This window comes from Python bivittatus, unplaced genomic scaffold (assembly GCF_059951505.1).
Source record: "Python bivittatus isolate LINGU-HERP-01145 unplaced genomic scaffold, Pbiv_v1 ctg000980_np1212, whole genome shotgun sequence".
NCBI classification, from domain to species: Eukaryota; Metazoa; Chordata; class Lepidosauria; order Squamata; family Pythonidae; genus Python; species Python bivittatus.
Window position 1 is genome coordinate 65,534,809 of NW_028277125.1, and position 22,082 is coordinate 65,556,890.

Genomic DNA, 22,082 nt, shown 5'->3' on the forward strand with positions numbered 1-22,082 from the left:
TAAAAATGTCTGAACTTTTTTTTTTTTAATGAGATGAAAATTAAAGGGTGGTAGACATTCTAAAGAAGGGGTCAGCAAACGTATGTGTAAGGAACAGAGGCCGTGCCACTTCTACCACCATTCCTGGGGCACTTGTTCTTCCATCTGTATCATGGGAGTTAGTGAAGCCATTGCCAAAATGGCCTCCTGAGGAGACAGTGAGTGCCCTCTCCTTCTCTTGCTCCCTCTATTTCATTTTGGGATTGTGGGCTGAATGATTTTGTGTGGTGAACCACATCCGGTCCACAGATTGTAGGTTGCAAAGCCCTGTTCCAGCAGTTGTTAAGTTTGCAAAATGTCCACCAAACAACTTCAAGGGATTCAGCCCAATAAATTTTTGAAATATTCCCATTATGTCTCTTCTAAGTCAAAGATAGGGATGAGTTAAAGACAGCGTAGCTGTCTCTAAATCATCCAGAAAAAAGCCTACTTTGAGCCCCATCATTTACAATAAATATCTTTAAAAGCAGTGAATATTTGTGGCCTAGGCCTACTAAAGAAATGGAGAGTTGTAACTGTATTTAAAGCCTGCCCCAAACCAGTGTTAGCTCTGCTTCTCCATTCCAGCCTTTCTTTTTAAAAGCAGTAAACATTTATGGCCAAGGTCCATTCATGGCCTTGCTACCGACTCTTAACAGCAGTTAACATTTAGGAACAAAGCCTGTTACTAGGCTTGCAGCCATTCATTCAGTGTTGAGACTGAAATCTGCCCCAAGCAAATACAAGAAAGAAATGGTGCCCAAAGTGCGTACTACTGGAACCCCAAACACGGAAGCCATTTCCACTGCCTACAGTGGCAAGAATTTGTCAATTGCTGCTAAAAGGTAACCTATCTACCCCTTATTGCTTCTGCCAATCATAATACTGGCTGAAGGGTTGTTCGAAGAATTGCTTCCAGGCTAAATTAGAGCCACTTCGTCCTGCCTCTTCCTCTTCCACCTGCCATTGATCTTGAACTGAGCAGACAGTTCGCTCTTTCGCTGCTGCAAAGCGGGGTTGCTTAGTTCATATGAAGGATTGTACATGCTAAACAAATGCATAGACCCTCTCTGTAAAATGTGACTTTAGCTATCTCCGATAAACTCTGCACTCCAAGTGGCTTTTGCAATCCTGGAACTAACAAACTGGTGGCTTCCGTAACCATGGAACAACGGGCATGTAGAAGCAGTCCTTCTGCCATTGGAGAGACTTCAGAAGGGAACTGTTTAGAATGTAGTGCCAGAATTTCTGGGCTTAGTAGCCTCAAGAAAAGGGTTGAGGACCAACATGATTTATATTCCCCACTCCTCTGGCTGAATCTCACCAGAAACAAGAGAATTGGAGCTAATGTGTGTGTGTGTGGGGGGGGTGTTTCTTTGGTTTTCCTGTATTGCTACCTGTCTCTGGATATACCAGGGCAAGAGGGTGCAGTGTCACATGCAGAGACCACACCTTCTGCGCTATCATGCCTGCTTCATGTTGCAGACTGAGTAGAAAGGGTGGTGGTGCTGATCATGATGAAGAAGAAAGTTCAGAGATTATTAGATGTTGAGATTCTCCTCTTGCTGTTCTGGTCGCTCACAGAAAGCATCTCTTCCTTTCCCTGTGCTGAGAAATAGCTACTTTTGCTGCTGCTGGCACAGTGTAAACTATCATGCCTCTACCTCTAGATTTTTCCTCTGCTTACAGATGGCAGAGGAACTGCTTCCCCCATGCCACAGTAATATTCCTGCACATTTGGAGACTAGAGGGAGCATCTTTACTTTGGTGGTGTTCAAAATCCACCTATATCTTATCTTCCATGCTTGATACCTGCACTGCAACCAGTACCCCTCTTCATGCTGTTATTCATATTTATGTTAATTAAAGCAGAAACTCTGAGCTGCTTGGTGTTTCTGCAACATATTAAAGTTATGTGTTTATTTTCACAGTTGTATATTTGATACTCTGTAATATAAAGAGATGGTACGTTAGCTTTTAAACTACTGCATGTACAGTAGAAACTTATCAGATCCAATCATGTAAGGCTTAAAACAGAAACAGACAGAAAACAGGATTTTTTCCCCCCTGGGGGGAGTAGGAAAAATGAAAGGAGAGATTGAAAATGCTGATACAGTAAATACTTTATTGCAGATGTCAGAATAATTAAATAAATAGGATTTGGGTGAATGTAGAGTATCATAAAAATAAACAAGAGGCAATTAAAAACCTTTCTTTTTCCTCCACCCCCATAAACCTGTTCAGATTCTAGCAGCGAGGCAAGACACAAACAATCAAGTAGACACAAAAAGTAGGATACTTCCCCACCCCAAGAATTTCAATAGGCAGGGTTTTCAGAGGACATAAAATTTGTTGGCCAGATATTTAGTATGAGAGAACCTATCACACCACTGAATTCCCTCTCTGTTTTGCAAATATTTGAGAACAAAGTTACAACAGCGTTTCAGATTCTGCAAAAGCCAGAAGCATCAAAGGATTCCATTGAATCACTGGTCCTTAAAGAGTCTCAGTTCAGTTCTACACATTGAATTGGTTCAGTGATTCTATTCAGTGATCCACTTCAGGAGAGTGATTTGATTGAAACTTCAGTAAACCAAATTGGCCTGTCAAAAATCTGTACAGCTTTAGGGGTTTTTAATGTTTTACTGCAAGGCATCTTAATAATGGGCCTAAAGAGCCTAATATAAATGTAATTAAAGCAAATACGTTGCCCTAAGCAGAATTATAGTTAAGTGATGAGACACGTTCTTCACATTGCAATAAATAAATGACAGGGTCCGTCCCTGGTAGCTGACCAAATAATATCATTAATGGAATGGAATTTTAGAGGTGAGAGCTTTAAATATTGAACATACACATGGCAAATGATAGTCACAGCATATAACACTTTTGCATCTACCTACTGTTTAAAACATAGTGTGCCATGTAACCTTTCCCTGTTAACCTGAAGAACTGCTAGCAGCCAGAATGTACAATATTGTCACAGTTAAGCTATAAATAGGTTTTTTGATATTTATGTTTGAAAGCAGTGTATGCAGCGGATCACGTATTTAACAACTTACTTAATGTATCCCATTTTAAACACACCATTCTAGATGCATTTAATGTCCCAACCCCCCTTTTTTTAACTAACTCCTGAAAAAAGCCCAAACTGGTACCCCCACAGAATGCAGCAGCAAATCACTAAGTAACAGTAGCATAATTTCCCAGTTCTGTTTTATAAAGAAAATAGTGTTAAACATTCAAAGGGTTCTATATGTTATTTTAATTTTTAAAATATACCCCAGCCATTCAAAATAGAGAATGGATGACTGTAATTTTGAGTCTTGGCTCTTCTGCTTACATTATCAAAAGTGCCATCATATAAAATGGCTTGGAAATTGAGGGCAGCATGAAATATGGCAGTGATATGTTAATCATTGACAGTATCTAGGTAAAAGCATAATTGCATAAAATTCAATTTAAACCTAAGAAAACACAGCTATAAAATTGAACATCCTTTAAAAACAAGAGCAGAAGGACTAAAGATTGCAGCAGTATGACAAAACAGCAAAGAAAGAAAGAACTTGTCAGACAAAATTGCATTCTGTGTGGCAGGGGGAAGGGTAACCTCAACTGATTATCTCAGGGACAATTAAGTAAATGTTGGAAGATGCAATCTTTCCAATCCTGAGGTCTGTACCCATAAAATGTTTTAAGGAGTTGTAACTGGCATAATTAGCTATGTTGATAGCGTATACTTGAAGCCACAGAAATCAACTGAACGTTTAGTGACAAAAATGATCAGTGAACAACACCAAACTACAAATCTGATCCTTCTTGTTGTTCAGTCATTAAGTCGTGTCTAACTCTTCGTGACTCCATGAACCATATCGTTTCAGGCCTTCCTGTCCTTCACTGCTTCCCTGAGTTTGCTCAGTTTCATGCTCATTGCTTCAGTGATGCTATCTAACCATCTCATCCTCTGCCGTCCCCTTCTCCTTTTGCCTTCAATCTTTCCCAGCATCAGGGTCTTTTCCAAAGAGTCCTCTCTTCGCATTAGGTGATCAGAGTATCTGAGCTTGAGCTTCATTATCAATCCTTCCAATGAGCAGTCAGGGTTGATTTCCTTTAAGATTGACTGGTTTGACCTCCTAGCAGTCCAGGAGACTCTTAAGAGTCTTCTCCAGCACCACAGTTCAAAGGCATCAATTCTTCAGCACTCAGCCTTCTTTATGGTCCAGCTCTCACAGTCATACATTACTACTGGAAAAACCATAGCTTTGATTATGCAGATCTTTGTCGGCAAGGTGATGTCTCTGCTTAGGATACAACTTCTAGAACAGGTTGAATAATGCTTAGCTGAATAATTGAGCCTTTTACAAAAAAAAGTTCAATCCATTACAATAGTCAGGCACATTTTCATTCTCATTCCTGGATTTTGTGATATTTTTACAATAATATTTTGTACTGATCATGTTACAATAGTGTAATCATTGGTAAACTAGTGACTATTGATAAGTATGAAATTCAAGGTAGATTTATTATTTTTTTCTTTCTTAGTTCATATTGTTTGCTTGGGGCTGTCTCTTTTCTAATTGTTTTAACAGTTTTTTAAGTTTCAAGATAGTTTTAATTATGTATGTATGAATTTTTAAAATAATAAATGAAATAGTTCTTATTTAAAAAATAGGATAAAGTAAGTGTCGGTCCTGTAGCTCTGTTATCTGACTTGGTGAATGTCAAGAAGAGGGAAATTGGGTGATTATTTGTACAGACATTCATAACATAATTATTTTCATACAGATGTAATGAATAAGTAAAACATTGTTCTTTCTTTCATGCAGTGCCATTATGACTGGCTCCTACAACAACTTCTTTAGGATGTTTGATCGAAACACACGGCGAGATATTACATTAGAGGCATCAAGAGAAAGTAGCAAACCTCGAGCAATCTTAAAACCCCGGAAAGTGTGTACAGGTGGCAAGAGAAAGAAAGATGAAATAAGTGTTGACAGTCTGGACTTCAACAAGAAGATCCTTCATACAGCGTGGCACCCTGCGGAGAACATCATTGCTGTAGCTGCAACCAATAACTTGTATATATTCCAGGACAAAATTAATTAAAGACGGCTTATTTGAGGACAAAGTTGTCGTCTTGAATAGTTAAGCTCAGTTGTTTATCTGTCAGAGATGGCCTTGTTGTCCTTCCAGTAAAGAACATTGATGCACTTATTTCCCTTTATAGGCAAAGGAGAGAAGCTGGCCTGGACTTGAGTTCGTGGTGTATTTCTGCCTTCAGTGAGGGGGGAACATGGAATTGATTTTTTGTAAACAAGGAAAGCCCACTGGAAGCAGAATTGATGGACAATACTTAATAAAAGTCAATATTCAAAACAAATGTATTTATTTAAGTCTGAGCCTTCCTTTCCAGTTGATAGACCAAAAATCTAACACCCAAGAAACAAATTGTCATAAAAATGTAATTTCTATCTCACATGCTCTTTATCTGCTGTAATATTTGGGCCTTTCAAAACATATATTTGTGCTTTATGCCTGTAAACATTCTTTCTCTGGCCTTCATCTAAGCTTTAGGTGTTTCTACCTTTGAGCATATAGGTAAGTCTAGAGTTGGGTGTGTAGACAGGTTTTTCATGTATATTTACTCACCAACTGTATCTATAACCACACCTTCTGGTGTAAACCACTTAATAAAAATAACAAACTATAAAAAGTGTTTTTAAATCTGAAAGTATGTATTCAGTCTTTTTTATTGCATGTATTGAGATTGTGCAAGATACCTGATGGAAAGATTTGGAAATAGTTTGTCCCAAAAATATTGATTTAGACAAAATAAGCAGTTTCATGTAGTGTCCTACTGCTTCAAACTCTAAATTGAAATTTATATCCAGTTGTCTTTACCCTAGTTTGTATTTTTTTTTATATATATTTTTAAAAATATCATACGGTATGCACAAAAGAGGTGTGAAAAACACCCCTTTACTTACATGTAGCCTTAAAGAAACACAATAGGCCATGTACATCAGAACCTTCAATCATTTTCTGGTTAATAGTAAATATGCTTTATAATTAATGGTAATGTGCATACATTAATGTGCATTGCTTTTTTTTACCCTTAGTTCTTTGTTTTGAAGAAGGTATTTTTTAAATACTACAACTAGGCATAAGCAGATGCAAGCATATTCCCACTGCAGTTCAACCTCGTATGTTTTTAAAATTAATTATGCCAAACAGGAACACATTTAGATATATTTTACTCTTAATCTGGGCCTGTGACACCAGGAGACCTGGCTGACTTAAGGCTGATGTGGAAATATATTTATAGAATGCTAAATTTCCACTAGGAATGGGGGCAAAGAAAAATACATCACTTTAGTGATCTTTTTCTTAGAAAATGTATGAATAACTCCTGTATTTCACTGTAAACATCTCTGGGAGTAAACCTAACCAGAAATAGTAATGGGCACAATTTCAATAGATAAAGTATTTTCCACTTTCTGTAAACTTAACTGCTGAATGTGCCTATAAAATACCCCTTGAAATTCAGGCCTTTTGAGCTTCCTGAATAAAAGATAGGGTGACTTGTTCACGCTTTAAATTAAATGAAGGTTTAATATGATTATTAAAGTCAAGTATGAGTATGCAAGAGGAATGTGTCTTTGTTCCTATCCTGTCAATTAATGTCCATGGAGTGCCACTCTTTCTCAGAATCTAACACCAACTTGGTGGATCTAAAAGTAAAAAATAAAAATCATATACTGTATATCAGTTGTGACACTATTTGCAAATCTTGAAATGTGGAACTGGTAGGTCATTTAACCATTAGATTGACTTTGTTCCCTCCCTGCCCTCCTGCAAAACAAATACAATGGGTTTGTATATAATTGTTCTATTATTTTGATCAAAAAGTTTAATAAATTTTAAATGTTTACCTGAATTTACACTGTGTACTTTTAAACTTTTTCAGTGGCTTTTTTGTTTCTAAATTTGCATTAAATGCTTTTTAAAAATATATTTAATATTCATTGTACAGTACTGTGCTAGTTTAATGATACCAGGTAGTGGTTGAGAGTAGGTTACTTTGATTCTTACTAGATCCGGTTCTCATTTGAATTTTGCATGGAAATAGAAAACATCTACTTTTTCCTCCTCTTTCAATTTTCAATCTTACTCTTTTTAATGTGTTTACATGTTTAAGTGATTATTTCATGCATCTGAAATGTATTCCATCCTACCAAAGACCATAGATTTCCAAGGCTGAGATGTTTATTTCCTATTGTTAATGATAAATTAGCATATCAAAGATGTTAAGATTTTCAGTTGGAATGGCTCCATCAAGGTCTTGTTCTATAGAGGTTTCTTGGGTTCCAAAACATCATTTTACATCCTAAATTCAAATAGAGATTTGTTTTAGGAAGCATACAGTACTTAATAGAAGAAAAGTGAAATACTTGGATTGAGACAAAATATCAAGGCACTATGATTTTGGTTCAACAAAATTGCACTGAAGGTAATATATTACTTTTAATATTTGTACTTAAGGAATTGTTCCATGTAAAATCCAAATAATTTGTTTTTAAACTGTTCATAGAAAGTTTTGCATTTCTTTTATCAACCTAACCAGCCGTGGATCTACAGTTGGGCCCAGAAAAGTCAAAAGTGCTTTAGTGCTGATGCAAAAACCCACCTGGTAATTGTATATATTGAAACTGTACTTTTATTTTTTTATCATCGTGCACCATGCATCTTGCTTGAGAGAGACCATCTTGCATAAAACAGGCATTCAGGTAAAATGAATTTGAGTAACACATGTCCTACAAGAATTTATTTCTGATTATTTTTTTTCTCAAGCCTGATCCTTAATTCACTTCTTGCAGCTTGTGTTTCTGCTCTGGTTTTGATGCGGTATCACTGTTTGATTTGGAGTTAAAGTAACATTGCAGTTAGAGGATAAAATTGCCAAACATGTTAAGTTACACATAAGAGGATAGTGCTGTGTCAGAAATGAGTCGACAATTTGGTTAGAGATTATTTGTACAACAAAATTCTCTGAAGTAGGTTGGGTTGAGAGAATGACTGGCCCAGACTAAGTTCCTGAGCCCAAAGTAAATCGAATCTGGGTCTCCCTGACCTAGTCCAACACCTTCACTGCTACACTACACTGGGTGATTGTTTTGCAAAGATTTGGGAGGGGTGGTGATGGTTAACATACATTTAGTTTTCAACTAGAGCTGCTGGTTATATTTAGTTGTTCATTGCATGTAATTTAATAGCTGTATTAATTTTTGTTTAAAAATAGATTAGTAGTTACAGATCCTTAGGGCCAAAGTACAGGTCCAGTACATTGATAATGGGACATTTTATTCCATATGACTGCTATAAATTCTGATCAAAAAAAGTCTTCACGCTTATGTCCTGCTGTAGCTTCACAATAAAAGTTTGTCAGTTTGGGGGTGGTCATGTTGAATCAAGCATTTCTGGCTTGATAGGAAAGGAAATCAGTATTTAAGGAGTTCAATGGGAAAAAATTTATCAATGGAATTTACAGTGAAAAGTATTTGCTATACTTGTATTGCGACAATTTTTTTTTAAGAAAGGCCTTTTTTCACATTGTTTGTAAAGCTGATTTGGCATTGCTGACTTCTGCATGTCTGATTGGATTAATTTAACTATCTGGCTCTTCATTATTTATGACACATTTTATGCTCATGAGTATTCACAGCCTACGGAGACTGCCTTCATGATTGCCTTGCCTGATTGTAAGTTTCAATTTATGTTCCCAAAAGCCAAATAAGGAACTGATATAAAGCAAAATATGCTCTACCATCAACTTCACATAGGGCTGTAGACATTTTTAGGGGGAAAAAATACAGGACTTTAGATGTGTTCTCAGCTGACTAGAAAAAAGCAAATCTAAACTAGATGTGGTAGGAGGCATCTGGTAGTAGGTACAGGAAACATCTTCTGTTTAGAGGGTTTTATTACTGGCTGCAGCTAACACTGGCTATTCTGACATTGCACCATCTCTGCCAGGCAGTCATATGAGTCCATTTAAAAAATGCTCTAAAAATTCTAAATGGATATATCTGTTTGCTTATGCTTCAGCCCTTTATTTTCTAAGGTGGCACATCTGTGTTACTATCTTACTTCAATTTCCAAGGAAGACTTTTGAAAATAACCCCAGAATAGAATTTATTTAGTTTCATCATACACTGGTGCACTATGGAATTCAAAAGCAACATACAAGTTTACTTATTCCTTTATTGGTTTAGCACAATAGCAACGAAAACACAGGCATTTAATGTCGTATTTCACAGCTTACTGACTTGATAAAAAGCTGAAAAATAACCATTTTATATGCTCTCCATTTATCTGATATGATAGCCAATAGTGACATTCTCATACAACAATTGTACAAACTTCCATTAATAAAGTGAAATCTGTAGCGGTACAATGTGATCAAACAATAGCTAATAGAAGAACAAGCAATTTTGAGAATACTGTAATATTGGCTATCTTTTACGAGATCAAGACAAAGCAAATCCCCATTTCAAAAGTTTATGACAGCTTCCAGTAGCTGAAACTTAAAAGAACAAACTTTCTCTTCTCAGACAACGGCTTGCTTACTTAGATTTGCAATCACTGCGATAAAGGTCTCTATCATCTGAAAACAAATCTGGTCTCTGAATGGCAGTTTATGTTAACCCATTTACAGTTAAACGTCAACCCATTTACACAGCTCCTATCCATTTGAGCCTATCTGTTTTTTAACACTGAAGTGGATAAAGGAATCTGTTCAAGACAATGTCCTTATAAAACCTGTGGCGCCCACACCTGTATAAATATATAGCAACTATATTAACAGTAAAATAAAGCCAAGCTATTAGTTGATCAAATAGTATTACTCCAAATTATGCAAGCTTGTGAATACAATAGGATGATCTGAGTGCCATGATGCACAGTAAAAGCTATTAATTCCAGTTCTAACTCAAGCATAAAATAAGTTACATGTGCCAAATGAGAAGATCAAAATCAGTGTGAAAAAATCAGTTTTTACACTGATACAACAGAAACACAATACCTAGTGCAGGTAGATGCCAGGTGATCTTGAACTACTCTTCCTAATCCAAGAGTAGCTCAAGTCAGTCTATATCAAATAAGATTTTTTATCCAATTACACTTCTAGTACTGTAAGCAGGTGATTTTAGCAGGTTCCATGAAATATTTCAATGTTTCATGAAATATGTACGTCAACCATGACTCTTCCAGGCGTCCCCCCCCCAAAAACAGTAAAACAAACTTTAATCAGGGAGCCCATAATGGCAGGAGCATCTGATGGGGAGGGGGTCCAAAAGAAAATACAGCAGCTGCCATTGCATGATTGAAACCCTACTCTTTCTTTACTCAATGCACATTAAAAAGGGGTGGGACTTTGTTTCCATGGATGTGGCTGCCATCTTGACTTTTTTGACCCCCCTTTGTGTGCATCCCTGCTCAATAGGCTTCCTCTCTAGCTTCTATCGAGCAGATAGAGAAGACTGATACTTTATCCCTCCCACAACTTGCCACAGGAAGGTTTAAATTAAGCAGAGAGGACTCTTGAGAGCATAGCTATGGAAGCGCTTAATCAAGCCAGCCTTTTTGCAATGCTATGCATGTTGTAACCCAGAGGCTGCCTTCACATATAAAGCTAAGCCAGATTTTTTAAAATGACAGTTTATTGAACAAGTTGTACCGTCCAGTTCATACATGTTAAATCCTAAACAAATCTCATTCTTTATTGTAATCAATGAACAATGAAACCTTTAAATAAGAGTAACAGATGCTACAATGCGTTCTTTTCATTTACCAAGAAGTAAATCTCAAGCCTTATTAGGGTAGCCCCTGGGCAGCTAAAATGTATAACAAGAGGGTTTAAAACAATGTCAAATCAGTGCTGAACTTTCAGATTCTATTGTGGCCTTTGCTCATAGCTTTCAGCACAAGTGTATCCTCCCATAAAATTTCATTTTCTTTTGGGGGGGTCATTGAAACACACATTAGTACCTAGCACAGGCCTTGTACATTTAGTCCCCAACCTTTGTAGCCTGCAAGGGGTAGGGAAGCCTGGATGGACTTATTTATTTTATTATTTATTATTTATTACGTATCCTTTGCAAACCACCTTAAGAATAAAACACAGAAGCGTAAGATCTTTTTCCGGCAAGAAACTAACCTTCCTTAACTCTTCTGCCAGACCCTTTGGCTCAACGTTGAGCATGTGGAAAGAATGAGGAGACAGCATCAGTCAGCTGTCCCTTGCCATTATGCTGTGTTTCCATTCTCTATAGCAGGGATCTGGCCTGCTGCATATTTAGAATAAAAACCCAGCAGTCTGCTGGAGAGAAAAAGCCATGCTTCTCTCCATTCCCAGCTCTTTGTGCACCTACAGAAGAAGGAAAGAAGCAAGCCAATGTGGAAATAGTAGAGCGCAAAGGAGCACTTGACAACTGGGTACCTCTTCTGGAAGTGCCATCATTCACCCAGAGAGTAAATTCCTATGTACTCACCCAGACCAGATCACTGGCTAACAGCTACAGCATTTGTGACTAAAAAGGCAGATCCAGCTACCCCACTCTGATTTGTTGGTGATGATTTAGGCCATTAAGAGGCAAGAAATTTATGTTTATCAACCAAGAGGGGAGAAGGGGATGGCCAAGGCTAGCTTCCCTCAATGGGCTTTTTGGAAGAGATTCCTCGGGACCTTCCTTCTTAAAAGTTTCCTGACCACACAAGTTTTGGCTGACTTTGGAAAAAATCAGATCTTTACTACTAAACCATCTTCTCAACAGTTGCATATAAACATTCACTGAAAACAGAAAGAAAAGGTTCCATATTAACACACATACACAGACCAAAAGACTCTGCATTGACTCATGATTACATTTCAAAGTATCTCACTAATTAATTTCAGCTCAAGTAACAAAATTGCACTCTTAAATGTAAGGCCATTCTACTTTTGTTGACTACAGCTCTCCTTTTTTGACATTACAGTGGTATCAAGGACAACCCTCTACTAGTCTTTACACAACTGCACAAAAACAAAACTGCACATTAATTCCTTCCCATGTGTCCACAGTGAATGCTTTTGTTTAGTTTTTTTGCCACGCTGTTCGTTCTTGTAATAATATCAAAGAAAAATCTTCAACCGGGGATAATGAAATGTGGGTCACTGCACGTGCTGAACATCTCCCAATATCCTTTATTACTGGCCACAAAGCTGGAGCTTGCTGGAAGTTGTAGTTCTGGTTCCCCGCTCCCGATCTAAGCTACACTATATTAAACTATGCAAATAGGAATTTACATACAGAAGCAGTTTGGTAGTTGGGTTTTCTTCCTTTCCTTTTGCAACAGCCATTTACACAATAAAACATACATTGCCATGTTATGATTACACATTTGGGAGTTCCTTCTGTTCACCATTTTATATGCCTGGATGAATGCTGTCATGATTTGCAAAAGAGACAAATTCATTTCCTCTTACAATGAGCTGCTGGAAGCTGTGATTGTCAACCGTTTTCCAATATAAATCCTGAAACGTAAAAACAACCAGTAAGTGTTCTGCTTAATTTGAACTGGAGTTGCATTTTAAACCTCACTTCTCTTGTCCTGGATGTGAGTCTGAATGGTATGGTTATAGATACAAATCTATGGACTAGATCAGTGTTTCTCAACCTTGGCAGCTTTAAGATGTGGGGACTTCAACCCCAAGAATTCCCCAGCCAGCATGCTGGCTGGGAAGTTCTGGGAATTGAAGTTCACGTGTCTTGACATTGCCAAGGCTGAAGAACACTGGACTAGATTCTAGATTTTTTTTAATGTAATTTTTCAAAATCATCTTTCTTTGCCTAGATTAGAAGCATAATTTAAAAATCCACGGTGGTCTCTAATAGTATAGACCACTAGACTTCTAGCTGATCAAGCAGATTATCTAAATAGATCCTTACCCTAATCCAATGGCAAGCAGATGGGAAAGCAGCAGAGATGGTAAGAAAATCTTCAAGAATTCAGCAGAAAATATGCCTCCCTTCTTCATCACACTTGTGTTCCTCATACTGAGGGTAGCTGTGCGCTTAGGGTGTTTAAAGAGAAATTCCCTGGTTTATGAGAAGACAAAAACATTTTACCTATAACTGTTTATAACCCAATTTATATTTACAATAACTGAAATAAACAAATCTGCATTGTTCATTATCAAGATCACTAACTTGGGTGGAATATTCTCAGGCCTACTGGACCAGTCCCACATCCAATCTGAATTTTTCTTCAGAAGCTGTTCAACTTCTTTCCTTCTTTCCAGAAAATCTTCTTCAGACTGAAAGGAAATTAGGTACAATCAGGTGACCTGGATCCACTTTCAGAACAGAAGTATGCAAGTGAGCGAGGGGACTTTGGATCCAGGATAGGCAACCTCGCGGGGCCATTCAGCTGCTCCTTAAAGAAGTTGTGTCTTTTCCTGGGCTTGCATAGTAGCTACACAAGCCCAAGTACACAGGGGTTGAGTGAAAGAGGTATTAAAGAGGCACAAAGCCTCAGAAAAGATGCATCTTCTTTAAGGAGCCACTAATAGATACAATGAGAGCGCCACATGGATCTATATAATGGGCTCACATTTTCCATCTGATGTTAAACCAACAGGAATTTGAAAGCTAGGTTTCACATTCTGACAATGCTCAACTCTACTTCCCCACAGTATCCGAGTCAGGCCAAGCTAATTCAACCAAGTCTGAGTTTGTATGAGGTTGGATCTTGACAAGATAGATTCCCTGGTGTCTGAATCAAATAAACTAGGGAAATTGCTTGGTATAAATGGGGTTGCAGTCCCTCAGAAAGAAAAGCTGTGTTGTTTCTGGCTGCTCCTAGGGTCATCATTATCACTGAAGGCCCAAGTGGCCTCCCTGACCAGGGACACATTACCAACTTCAGCTGGCATAACAATTACACTCTTTCTGAGGCAGGGATGGCCTAGTTATTGTTATTCATAGACTAGTAACCTGGTTGACATCATTGTATTTTAACTGTTTTTATTGCAAAGCACTTTGAGATGCAATTGTAGAAAATAAAATATAAATTCTAGGGGTGGGCAATGCTTTGGATGCAAAGGCAAAAATATTGTTTCAGAGCACATGGAAGGAAGGCGACACCTGTTTGCAACTTCTTAAAGCTATGTATTCTTAAGAAAAGATGCATTTAGCTTGAAGAGTTGCAGACAAGTGCTACGTTTCTACCCCTGTGCACCTAAAACCTTTTAGCCCTCTATCCAAAGTGTTTTATAGCCCTAGTAAATATATTAAATAAGTAACATAATTTTACCAGAATTACATATCGATCCTAGAATGACCATCTAATATATTTAAAACTACGATCACAACATTTGTAAACAGTGATTTATAAAAACACAGCAGACACTGGTCAGTTTAAAAACCCAGTTATAGCTTTAATATTAAATATCTTTAACACTTTTGCCTGTGGCAGCAAAGTTAATAATGTAGGTACCAGGTGTACGTCCCTAAGCAAGACATTCCAGAACTAAGTCACAACTGAGAAGTAGCAAAACCCTGACAAAGCCAAGTCACAAATGGGAAGTTTTTCCAGCATGCAAGATTCCTTGTTGAAAAAAGATCAACTGACTTCCTTGGGAAGAGAGCACTATAGACTGCAAAGGCTGTTCCCTTACGCTAGCTAATTGTTGCTAATTCTGAAAGCGACACAATGTACAGAAATACTGCAGAGGAAATTCACGAGTATCCAATGCAGATTTTGTTGAGCGGGAGTTACATGCTTGGAACAAATAAAGCCCCAGCAGCTGCATTTTCCTTCAAGTAGCATTAGTGTGTAGATAGTTTCCACAGTAGGCCTGTGCCATTCATGCAGTGATTTTCCAAATGGGGTGCCAAAACTGAAATGGATTTGCTAGGAAACTATGAAGTACATTTCCCAGCCATAAATGAGGCTCTGTAGAAGATACAATCTCCCCAGGAGTGTTCCTTTGAGAAAAGGCGTTACATACAACAGATCAATTTCTATCTGAGCATCTTTATGAACAGGTAGGCTTTACCTGAGAGCTATTCTTTTCTCCGCTGGCACGACTCTCCACTTCTGAAGTTCTGTGAACATCTTGAGGTGTTTGGGATCGTGGAGGGCTTTGGAAAAAGAAGCACAAGCTACTAACCAACAAAGAACAAGATTTACTGATTCTTGTTTTACCAGGATCATGGAAAGCCACCTTTGAACCTCAACGAAGTTCACAAAGCTAGTTACGATCTTGCAGCCTAGCCTGCCTCTCTATTGTGATGAGAAGAATTATGTTATGCATTCTGGAGCTCCTTTGTAAAAAGGACAGGATTTAAAAAAAGAGAAGGAACATCTTCCCAAAGTAAACGGACAGCAATTCTGGTTCTGTGAAGAAGCAGTAGCCCCTTTCCACAGCTTCTAGTGGGTCCTTCCAATATATAAAGGGAGTCTGAGTGAACAAATGCCATAAACTGTTTAGTGACTTGTTTATTTCTTTCATAAACAAAGTCATCCAAAATGCCCCCCCCAAAAAAGAGCATTAGCAGAATTAATTAGCATTTACATTGTTCCTGAACAATTTAAAGGCTGGAACCCCTCATGGTGTTATTGGGGAGTGGGTAGCTCGCAATATCAACAGCACTAGCAACTATGCAGGAGAAGCTTCAACTTTCCCTTCACGGCTTGATTATCAGTCCCCTTACAAACTAATACTATTTTCATTCTAAATTCATTTTCATTTACATGTAACTTATATATAAAGAGGTTCTTGGGTTATGTTTCATTTGGCTCAGTTGTCTAATCCTGAGTATCTCAACCCTTTGATGGCTGTGTTTGCATGACATACTGAACCACAAACTAGCTAATCACCTTTAAGCCTAATGCACTGTGCAAATTCAGTCCCTGTGGTTAGTTTATAGTTGCATGTGTTGAGCAATCCCACTGCATCCAATTAACTTAAGTAAACCACAGTTCAATTAACCATGGACAAGTATCTTGCCCAATGGCAGATAAGGGTCAGTCACTTATGTGTGATTATCTATGCTTTTACTCACAATCTTCTGAATGCAAAGAATTGCTTATGGGGGCTTCCTCTTTCTGTTTATTTATTTAAAGCATTTTTACTTGACCCAAAAAGCACCAAGAGCAACTCAGAATGATCATGACTGACAGGCTCTGTCTTCAGGAATACACTCTAAAAGATATGGCACAGAAGGGAAGGGGAAGAAGAGGGAAAAAATGCAAACTAAGATTAAGAAAGGCAGCACCAGTTCTTAAAATTACTATTCTTACCACATCAACTGGGATTAAAAAGAATTCTGATAGCCTGGAGCAATGTTTTTCAAACTTGGCAACTTTAAGATGTGTGGACTTCAACTCCCAGAACTCCCCAGCCACATGCTGGCTGGGGAGTTCTGGGAGTTGAAATTCACACATCTCAAAGTTGCTGAGGCTAAGAAACACTGGCCTAGGGAAATGTTGCTGGCTAGGTGTCAGGAAGGGCACAGTTGATGGATAACCTTTTCGAAGGCTGTATCTTTACCTAATGGTATAATGCTACTTTCCATCTTTCGCCTTACTCTCTAAGTACTAACCAAGGATCCTTCCACAACCCCAACATCTTCAGCCTTCCAATCATTCACCAAGCAACATGCAATGGATTGCAATTATCTTTACTTCTACTGAATCTCAAAACACAGAAAACATCATTAGCCAATCAGTCCCCATCCTCTTCCCTCCAGTGGACCAATCAGAGAGTATAAAGAATATATTCCCATCAATATCCATCCTCCCAGCTACTGCCCGCCTATCCCTCATGATGGAGTACAGGTAGTCCTCATTTAGCGGCCACAATTGGGACCAGCAACTCGGTCATTAAGTAAAGCGGTCGCTAAGGGAAACCACAACTGTGTTTACGATCTCACTTCAGCTTTCCTTTCCTTTACAGACCTGCGAAGGTCATAAATGTGAGGTCGGTTGCAAAATTACTTTTTCATCACCATCGTAACCGAATGATTGCTATACAAGGCAGTCGCTAAACAAGAACTACCTGTAACAAAAATCCTCTTAGCATTCTCCATACAAAAGGGAAATAATATAGCAGGGACACCCATCCTGCTGGTATTTCTAACTACGTGTATTTATGTCCATTTGCCTAGTAAATTTGCAAAAAATGTCTGAGAAATTGCTATGATGGGAAGCTATATGAAGGGAGATGGATTATAAAGAAAAGTACTGGAAACCTCTAAAGGCTTTTTAACCATTCTACCACCATTCCTCTGTTGCATTTAAAATTCCCTAACAGTTGTGAAGGCAAAATGAAAGCACACGGGCAGTTTGCAACTGGGTATTTTTCCCAATAATCGTGCCTATGTTGTTGTGGGCTGGATTGGGGAGGGGGCAGATAAGTTCTAACCAATTTGTACAGGAAGACAGAAGCTCTAGGAACATGAGGCTGAATCTCTTTGATGCGGGAAGAGATGAGAGCAAAGACTGGTCTGAGCTCAGGAGATGGAGCAAGACTAAAATTCCTATGAATTGGAAGACAGCCCACTCACAAGGCCTGCAGAGCTACAACAATTCAGAGGAAAGTACAGACTGAGCTCTCAAAAACAAACAGCATCACAAAGTTAATCAGGTCTGGAGCTGGTCCCAAAATGGCACAGAGCCCTAATCTACAATGAAAGATCACTTAGTTCTCCCAAGCCACACCTCTTATTAGCTTTGGAATGTCTCACTTAATGGATGACTCCAGTTTCATTTAAATAAAAAACTGAAGCGAAATAAGAATGGATCAGACCACGAGGGCAAGATGACACTGTCTCCAGTCAGGAGAAAGGGCACCAGCTGTAATACCAGGGCCAATTGCATCATCCTGATCAGACTTGTAATGAACTCCTATTTAGAACACTTTCACCAAAACAGAACAAAACAACATTTATATTAGCCTTGCCTAAACTAGGTCCCATCCATTTCAAGAATGTATTCTAAATAGGCCAAACATAAGATTTTACCATCAGGCCATATATCCACCTTCCCCAACCTGATACCTTTCAATTTTGTTAGACTATAATGCCCATTATCCCGGATACCACTCATGGACAAGTATTGCCTATGGATGGTGAAAATGCAGTTGAAATATCTGAAAGTCAGCTAGGCTGGGGAAGGCTGTTTTGTACGTACATTCAGTTGAAATAAGAGGAAATGCATTGTAAGCAGCCTGTGCTGTCTCAGTGTCAAAGTACCTGTCGCAGTGTGAGCTCTCTCGTGAACTACTTCTTCCAGACTCATGCTGGGCATCTAGAAGGATTTTCTCCATGTCACCATTATAAATAGAAACTGAAGCAGGAACTTGTTCCTGGCTGGCTGGCTGGCCACTGTTCCCGTTCCCATTGCTGCTAAAGTGCAGTTCTACCCAGGAACCTGCTTGGTAGAAGTTTAGAAACGACAAAAACCACAATGATTTGTTAAGAAATCAAACACTTCCATTTGTTGACATGCCACTTCAAGTCTGACCTCACAACCTCCTTTGTTTGCATTCCAGTAAGGTACAAAGAATACCCAGCTTATTCCATGTTAATAATAAAACTCTGTTGCAATGGCAGTGGTGTATGGGTTTTTCCCCCCTCATCAGCAGCGCATAAGCATTTTGTCTCTATCTCGTGGCGTGCTATATTGCTCAGGACAAAAGCCGTGCTTCTATGTTTATTATACAAGCAATCTAATGGCTAAATGAAAGGTGGTTCTAAGTACAAACCTGCAAATTAATCAGGTGCTCATTTTAATGTGCAACAAGCTTATTTTCCAAGATGTGACCATTTTAATCTTTAATCTTTTCCTTTTTACTTAAAATGTTTATGTGGTTTACAACAAAAACACCAGGCAGTCCACCAATAAAAACCCATAACAATAACATATTGATACCATCATCATGAGGAGTGACTGGCAACACCGCTAGTAGGAAAATTTGTAGGGAAACAATCTTTAGTTGTTGTTGGAAACATGACAAACTGGAATCCACATAATTTAAATGAGAACAAGCTAACTTAAAGGTAAGTGGAGCGAAACCATGCTGAAAAATGGGCTTTGTGGAACTATAACAGACTGGCATAAGAGAACTAAACTACTGGAAATCATAGCCGTATCCAAATATCTGTCTCCTTTATTCATTTAGGGACAGGTTTCTGCCCCAACCTGTGTATTTTTACAGTTCTGTTCACTGGCCTAATTCTATGGATTACAATTCTCAGGATGCTCAGAAACAGAAGGTGAAAACAGGAAGCCAAGTGGGCAGAATGAAAGGAAAAGGGGTAGGAAGTAGACAATATGGACCATCTTTGTCACTCGGCCTTAACATATAAATCACATTCACATAATGTATTTTATCTAACTATTGCAGAATGTATCCCAAAGGAATTCATCTCTTTAGGCCAACCTGAAAGAGTAAAGAGTCTAGGCCTTGTGAAACATCCCCTTGCAAAACTAAACTGACATTATAAAAAGCTACAGTAGTTCTTGCTCACAAGGCTTAGGCAAATAACAGCTCACCAATACTTTGACCGGAATGTGGCAGGCTGCAAATTAACAGACAATGCCTTTTCACTAGCAAATTTCATTCCAAGAAAAGCCACAGTGGCTGCATTTCTCTTAAGTCTATTTTTGGAGTCTTATGAGGAATTACCTAACAAAACTGCAAGAGAGGAGAATGGAAACCAAGTATACCCAGGTAACTTGGAAGAAGGAAATTGGAAAAGAAGAGAATATATGCTCTTTGTATAACAGTATTCCTTAAAAAAAAAAAAGAAGGATAATCCTTAAAACCCAGATTCATGTATTATTTACTTCATACACTGAAAAAAAGCAAGGCTAAGAAGTAAAACTACATACTTCATAAAATATAAATGGTGCAAAGTGGTGCAAAAGAGTACTAGATTTTACATTTTATGAAAATTATGCATTATAGTTAATTGCTTCTTCCTTTTCAGTTTCCCTGGAGAGTTAATTTCTTCTTCCTTTTTAAGTTTCCCTGGAGAATCTGCATTCGCTTCTATGCTCCTAACTGTCCATATTTTAATTTTCTTTTAATGTGCAGGGAGTGGGGGGTGGCATTGTGTGGTTGTATTACATCTAGAGTGCTTGGGGTGAAGTATCCTTCCCTGGAATATATATTAATCAACCAACAGTAGATCATACTTATCTATTCAAAAGTTCCAACCAAATTCAATGAGAGTTATTCCCAGTGTGTCAACTGAAAGTAAGCAACACCAAATATTTGGAAAGATCAAGGAAATGCTTACTGAAGTTCTCTCAGGTTGGACAAAAAACTGACACTTTCCTTAAAGAACAGGGAAACAAGAAAAATTAAAAACAGTAATTCTATGCACACTTTTCCACTGACACGTTATGTGACAAAACCACAGGACAAGATAACACTGTTTGATTATAAACAATCTATTTCCTACTGAAGGCAACGGGAAAACTCCCTTTTATGTTGCAATGTACCGACAAGTTTTTCTACATGGGGCTATAAATTCCATGATGTCAGCTCTGAACAAGCACCGTGTGTCAATAAGTTCCCAGGCCAATTATTTACAACCATAAAAGCTGTTAATGAAGGGCTGAGTCACACAGGCAAGGGTATTAGGAGCACAGATGGAGAACGACTATGTTACAGCCACAGATCTGCCTGTTCTCCCCTTCCAGCACGCACAGGCTATTTTAAAGCCGTTCTGCCCTACTGGTGCTGAGTCTGCCAAGGTATAACCAACTCAAGGCAAGAGAAAGTCATTAAGCAGAGAAAAATCAAGAGTCTGATAGCCCCAGGAAACAGAGGAAACCTTGAATGAGGCAAAGGTAACCCCAGGCCATTTGGTATTTCCTCATCCGTTGTTTCTCCTGCCCTGGAGAAACATTCCAGGGGAATTCTAACTACCAGAGGGAATATTAATATTAATAACAGGCCTCAGGGGCTTCAAAACAAGGTGACCTATGAAGTCTGCTTCTGACCAGCCCAGGAAAGTATAACTTCCCCCCAGTAAGAGGCCCTCTATTAGAGGCCCAGTATTTAAAGGACTCCACATTTCTTTTCTATTATCTAACAGTTTGTTTTGCTTTAAAGGAGGAGGTTCTCTTACCCTGCAAATTCTCTTCTTGCAGCCCTGAGGGTTCGCTCGAGGCCATCACTGCTGGGAAAGAAGCGTTTCTATTTCTGGGTCCCTCCTGAGTTGCTCTCTGTGTCGTTCCTCTCCGACTCTGCTGACGGTAGCAACTGCTACCGCCGTCCCCACGACGGGCTGTTTTTGCTGCTCGCCCGGGTCACGCACCCCTCGCTGCTCGACTCCGGGGAACGATCCCGCCTGGTATTGTTATTGTTGTCGCCGCTGCAGGTTCTAGGGATTGTGACGTCAAAAAGGAACGAACCGCCCCGATTGGCTGCCGAAACAAATCTTCGGCACGCCCCCCCCCCCCCCCGCCTTCGCTGAAGCCAACGGGGACAGCTTTGGTGGCTGCGGAGATGTGTGTCGTGGTAATCAGCAGTTGCTCGGACCGATCTATCTGCCCGATCGAGTAGCTACAAGGATCGCGATCTCTAGAAAGCAATGGGGCTTTCCCAGTGCGGGCCTCTTGGGACCACACACCATGTCATTTTGCTGGGGACTCAGATACAGGACCAGAACAAAGAAGCGCCGCCGCCGTGCTGTAGGGTTCTCTTGCTTTCTGCGGATTGGCTGAAGTGGGTGGCAAAGGAATACCTATTTGGGATTGGCCGGAGGACGTGGCTTAGCTTTTCTCGATTGGATGAAGACTAGGAATCCCGCCTCGGCTCTGGTTAAACTTTAGGTGCACTTATGACTTCATGTTCCAATTTTGCCGCGCGCGCGGCGCGTCTCGTGCAGTCCTAGACCGAGTTGTTTACCCGTTTGGCGCTCTCGGAACATTAACTCTTTGTGAACTGCAGTTGCACTTCCCCCTGGCAGGGTTTCTTACAGAGTTGACCTGATCCGAGATCTTCT

The 22,082-nt window shown here is 39.0% G+C and overlaps 2 protein-coding genes across 3 annotated transcripts in view; one reads left to right on the forward strand and one right to left on the reverse strand.

Annotated features, from left to right (window-relative positions):
- PPP2R2D (protein phosphatase 2 regulatory subunit Bdelta) overlaps window positions 1-6,739 on the forward strand; it is a 46,549-nt gene extending 39,810 nt beyond the window's left edge. For both annotated transcript variants that reach the window (XM_088132630.1, XM_088132629.1), the window contains exon 10: window positions 4,845-6,739. In XM_088132630.1, the coding sequence (XP_087988756.1) occupies window positions 4,845-5,124 (280 nt within the window). In that variant the 3' untranslated portion in view covers window positions 5,125-6,739. The remainder of the gene's footprint in view (window positions 1-4,844) is intronic.
- A 2,492-nt stretch (window positions 6,740-9,231) lies between these two features.
- BNIP3 (BCL2 interacting protein 3) lies at window positions 9,232-21,770 on the reverse strand. Its single transcript, XM_007424417.4, has 6 exons — window positions 21,204-21,770; window positions 18,315-18,492; window positions 15,116-15,200; window positions 13,266-13,372; window positions 13,005-13,154; window positions 9,232-12,589 (listed from the first exon to the last, which is right to left on the reverse strand). Exons 1-6 carry the CDS (start codon window positions 21,247-21,249, stop codon window positions 12,538-12,540), a joined length of 618 nt encoding a protein of 205 aa, XP_007424479.1. The 5' UTR covers window positions 21,250-21,770; the 3' UTR covers window positions 9,232-12,537.
- Window positions 21,771-22,082: the final 312 nt, after the last annotated feature.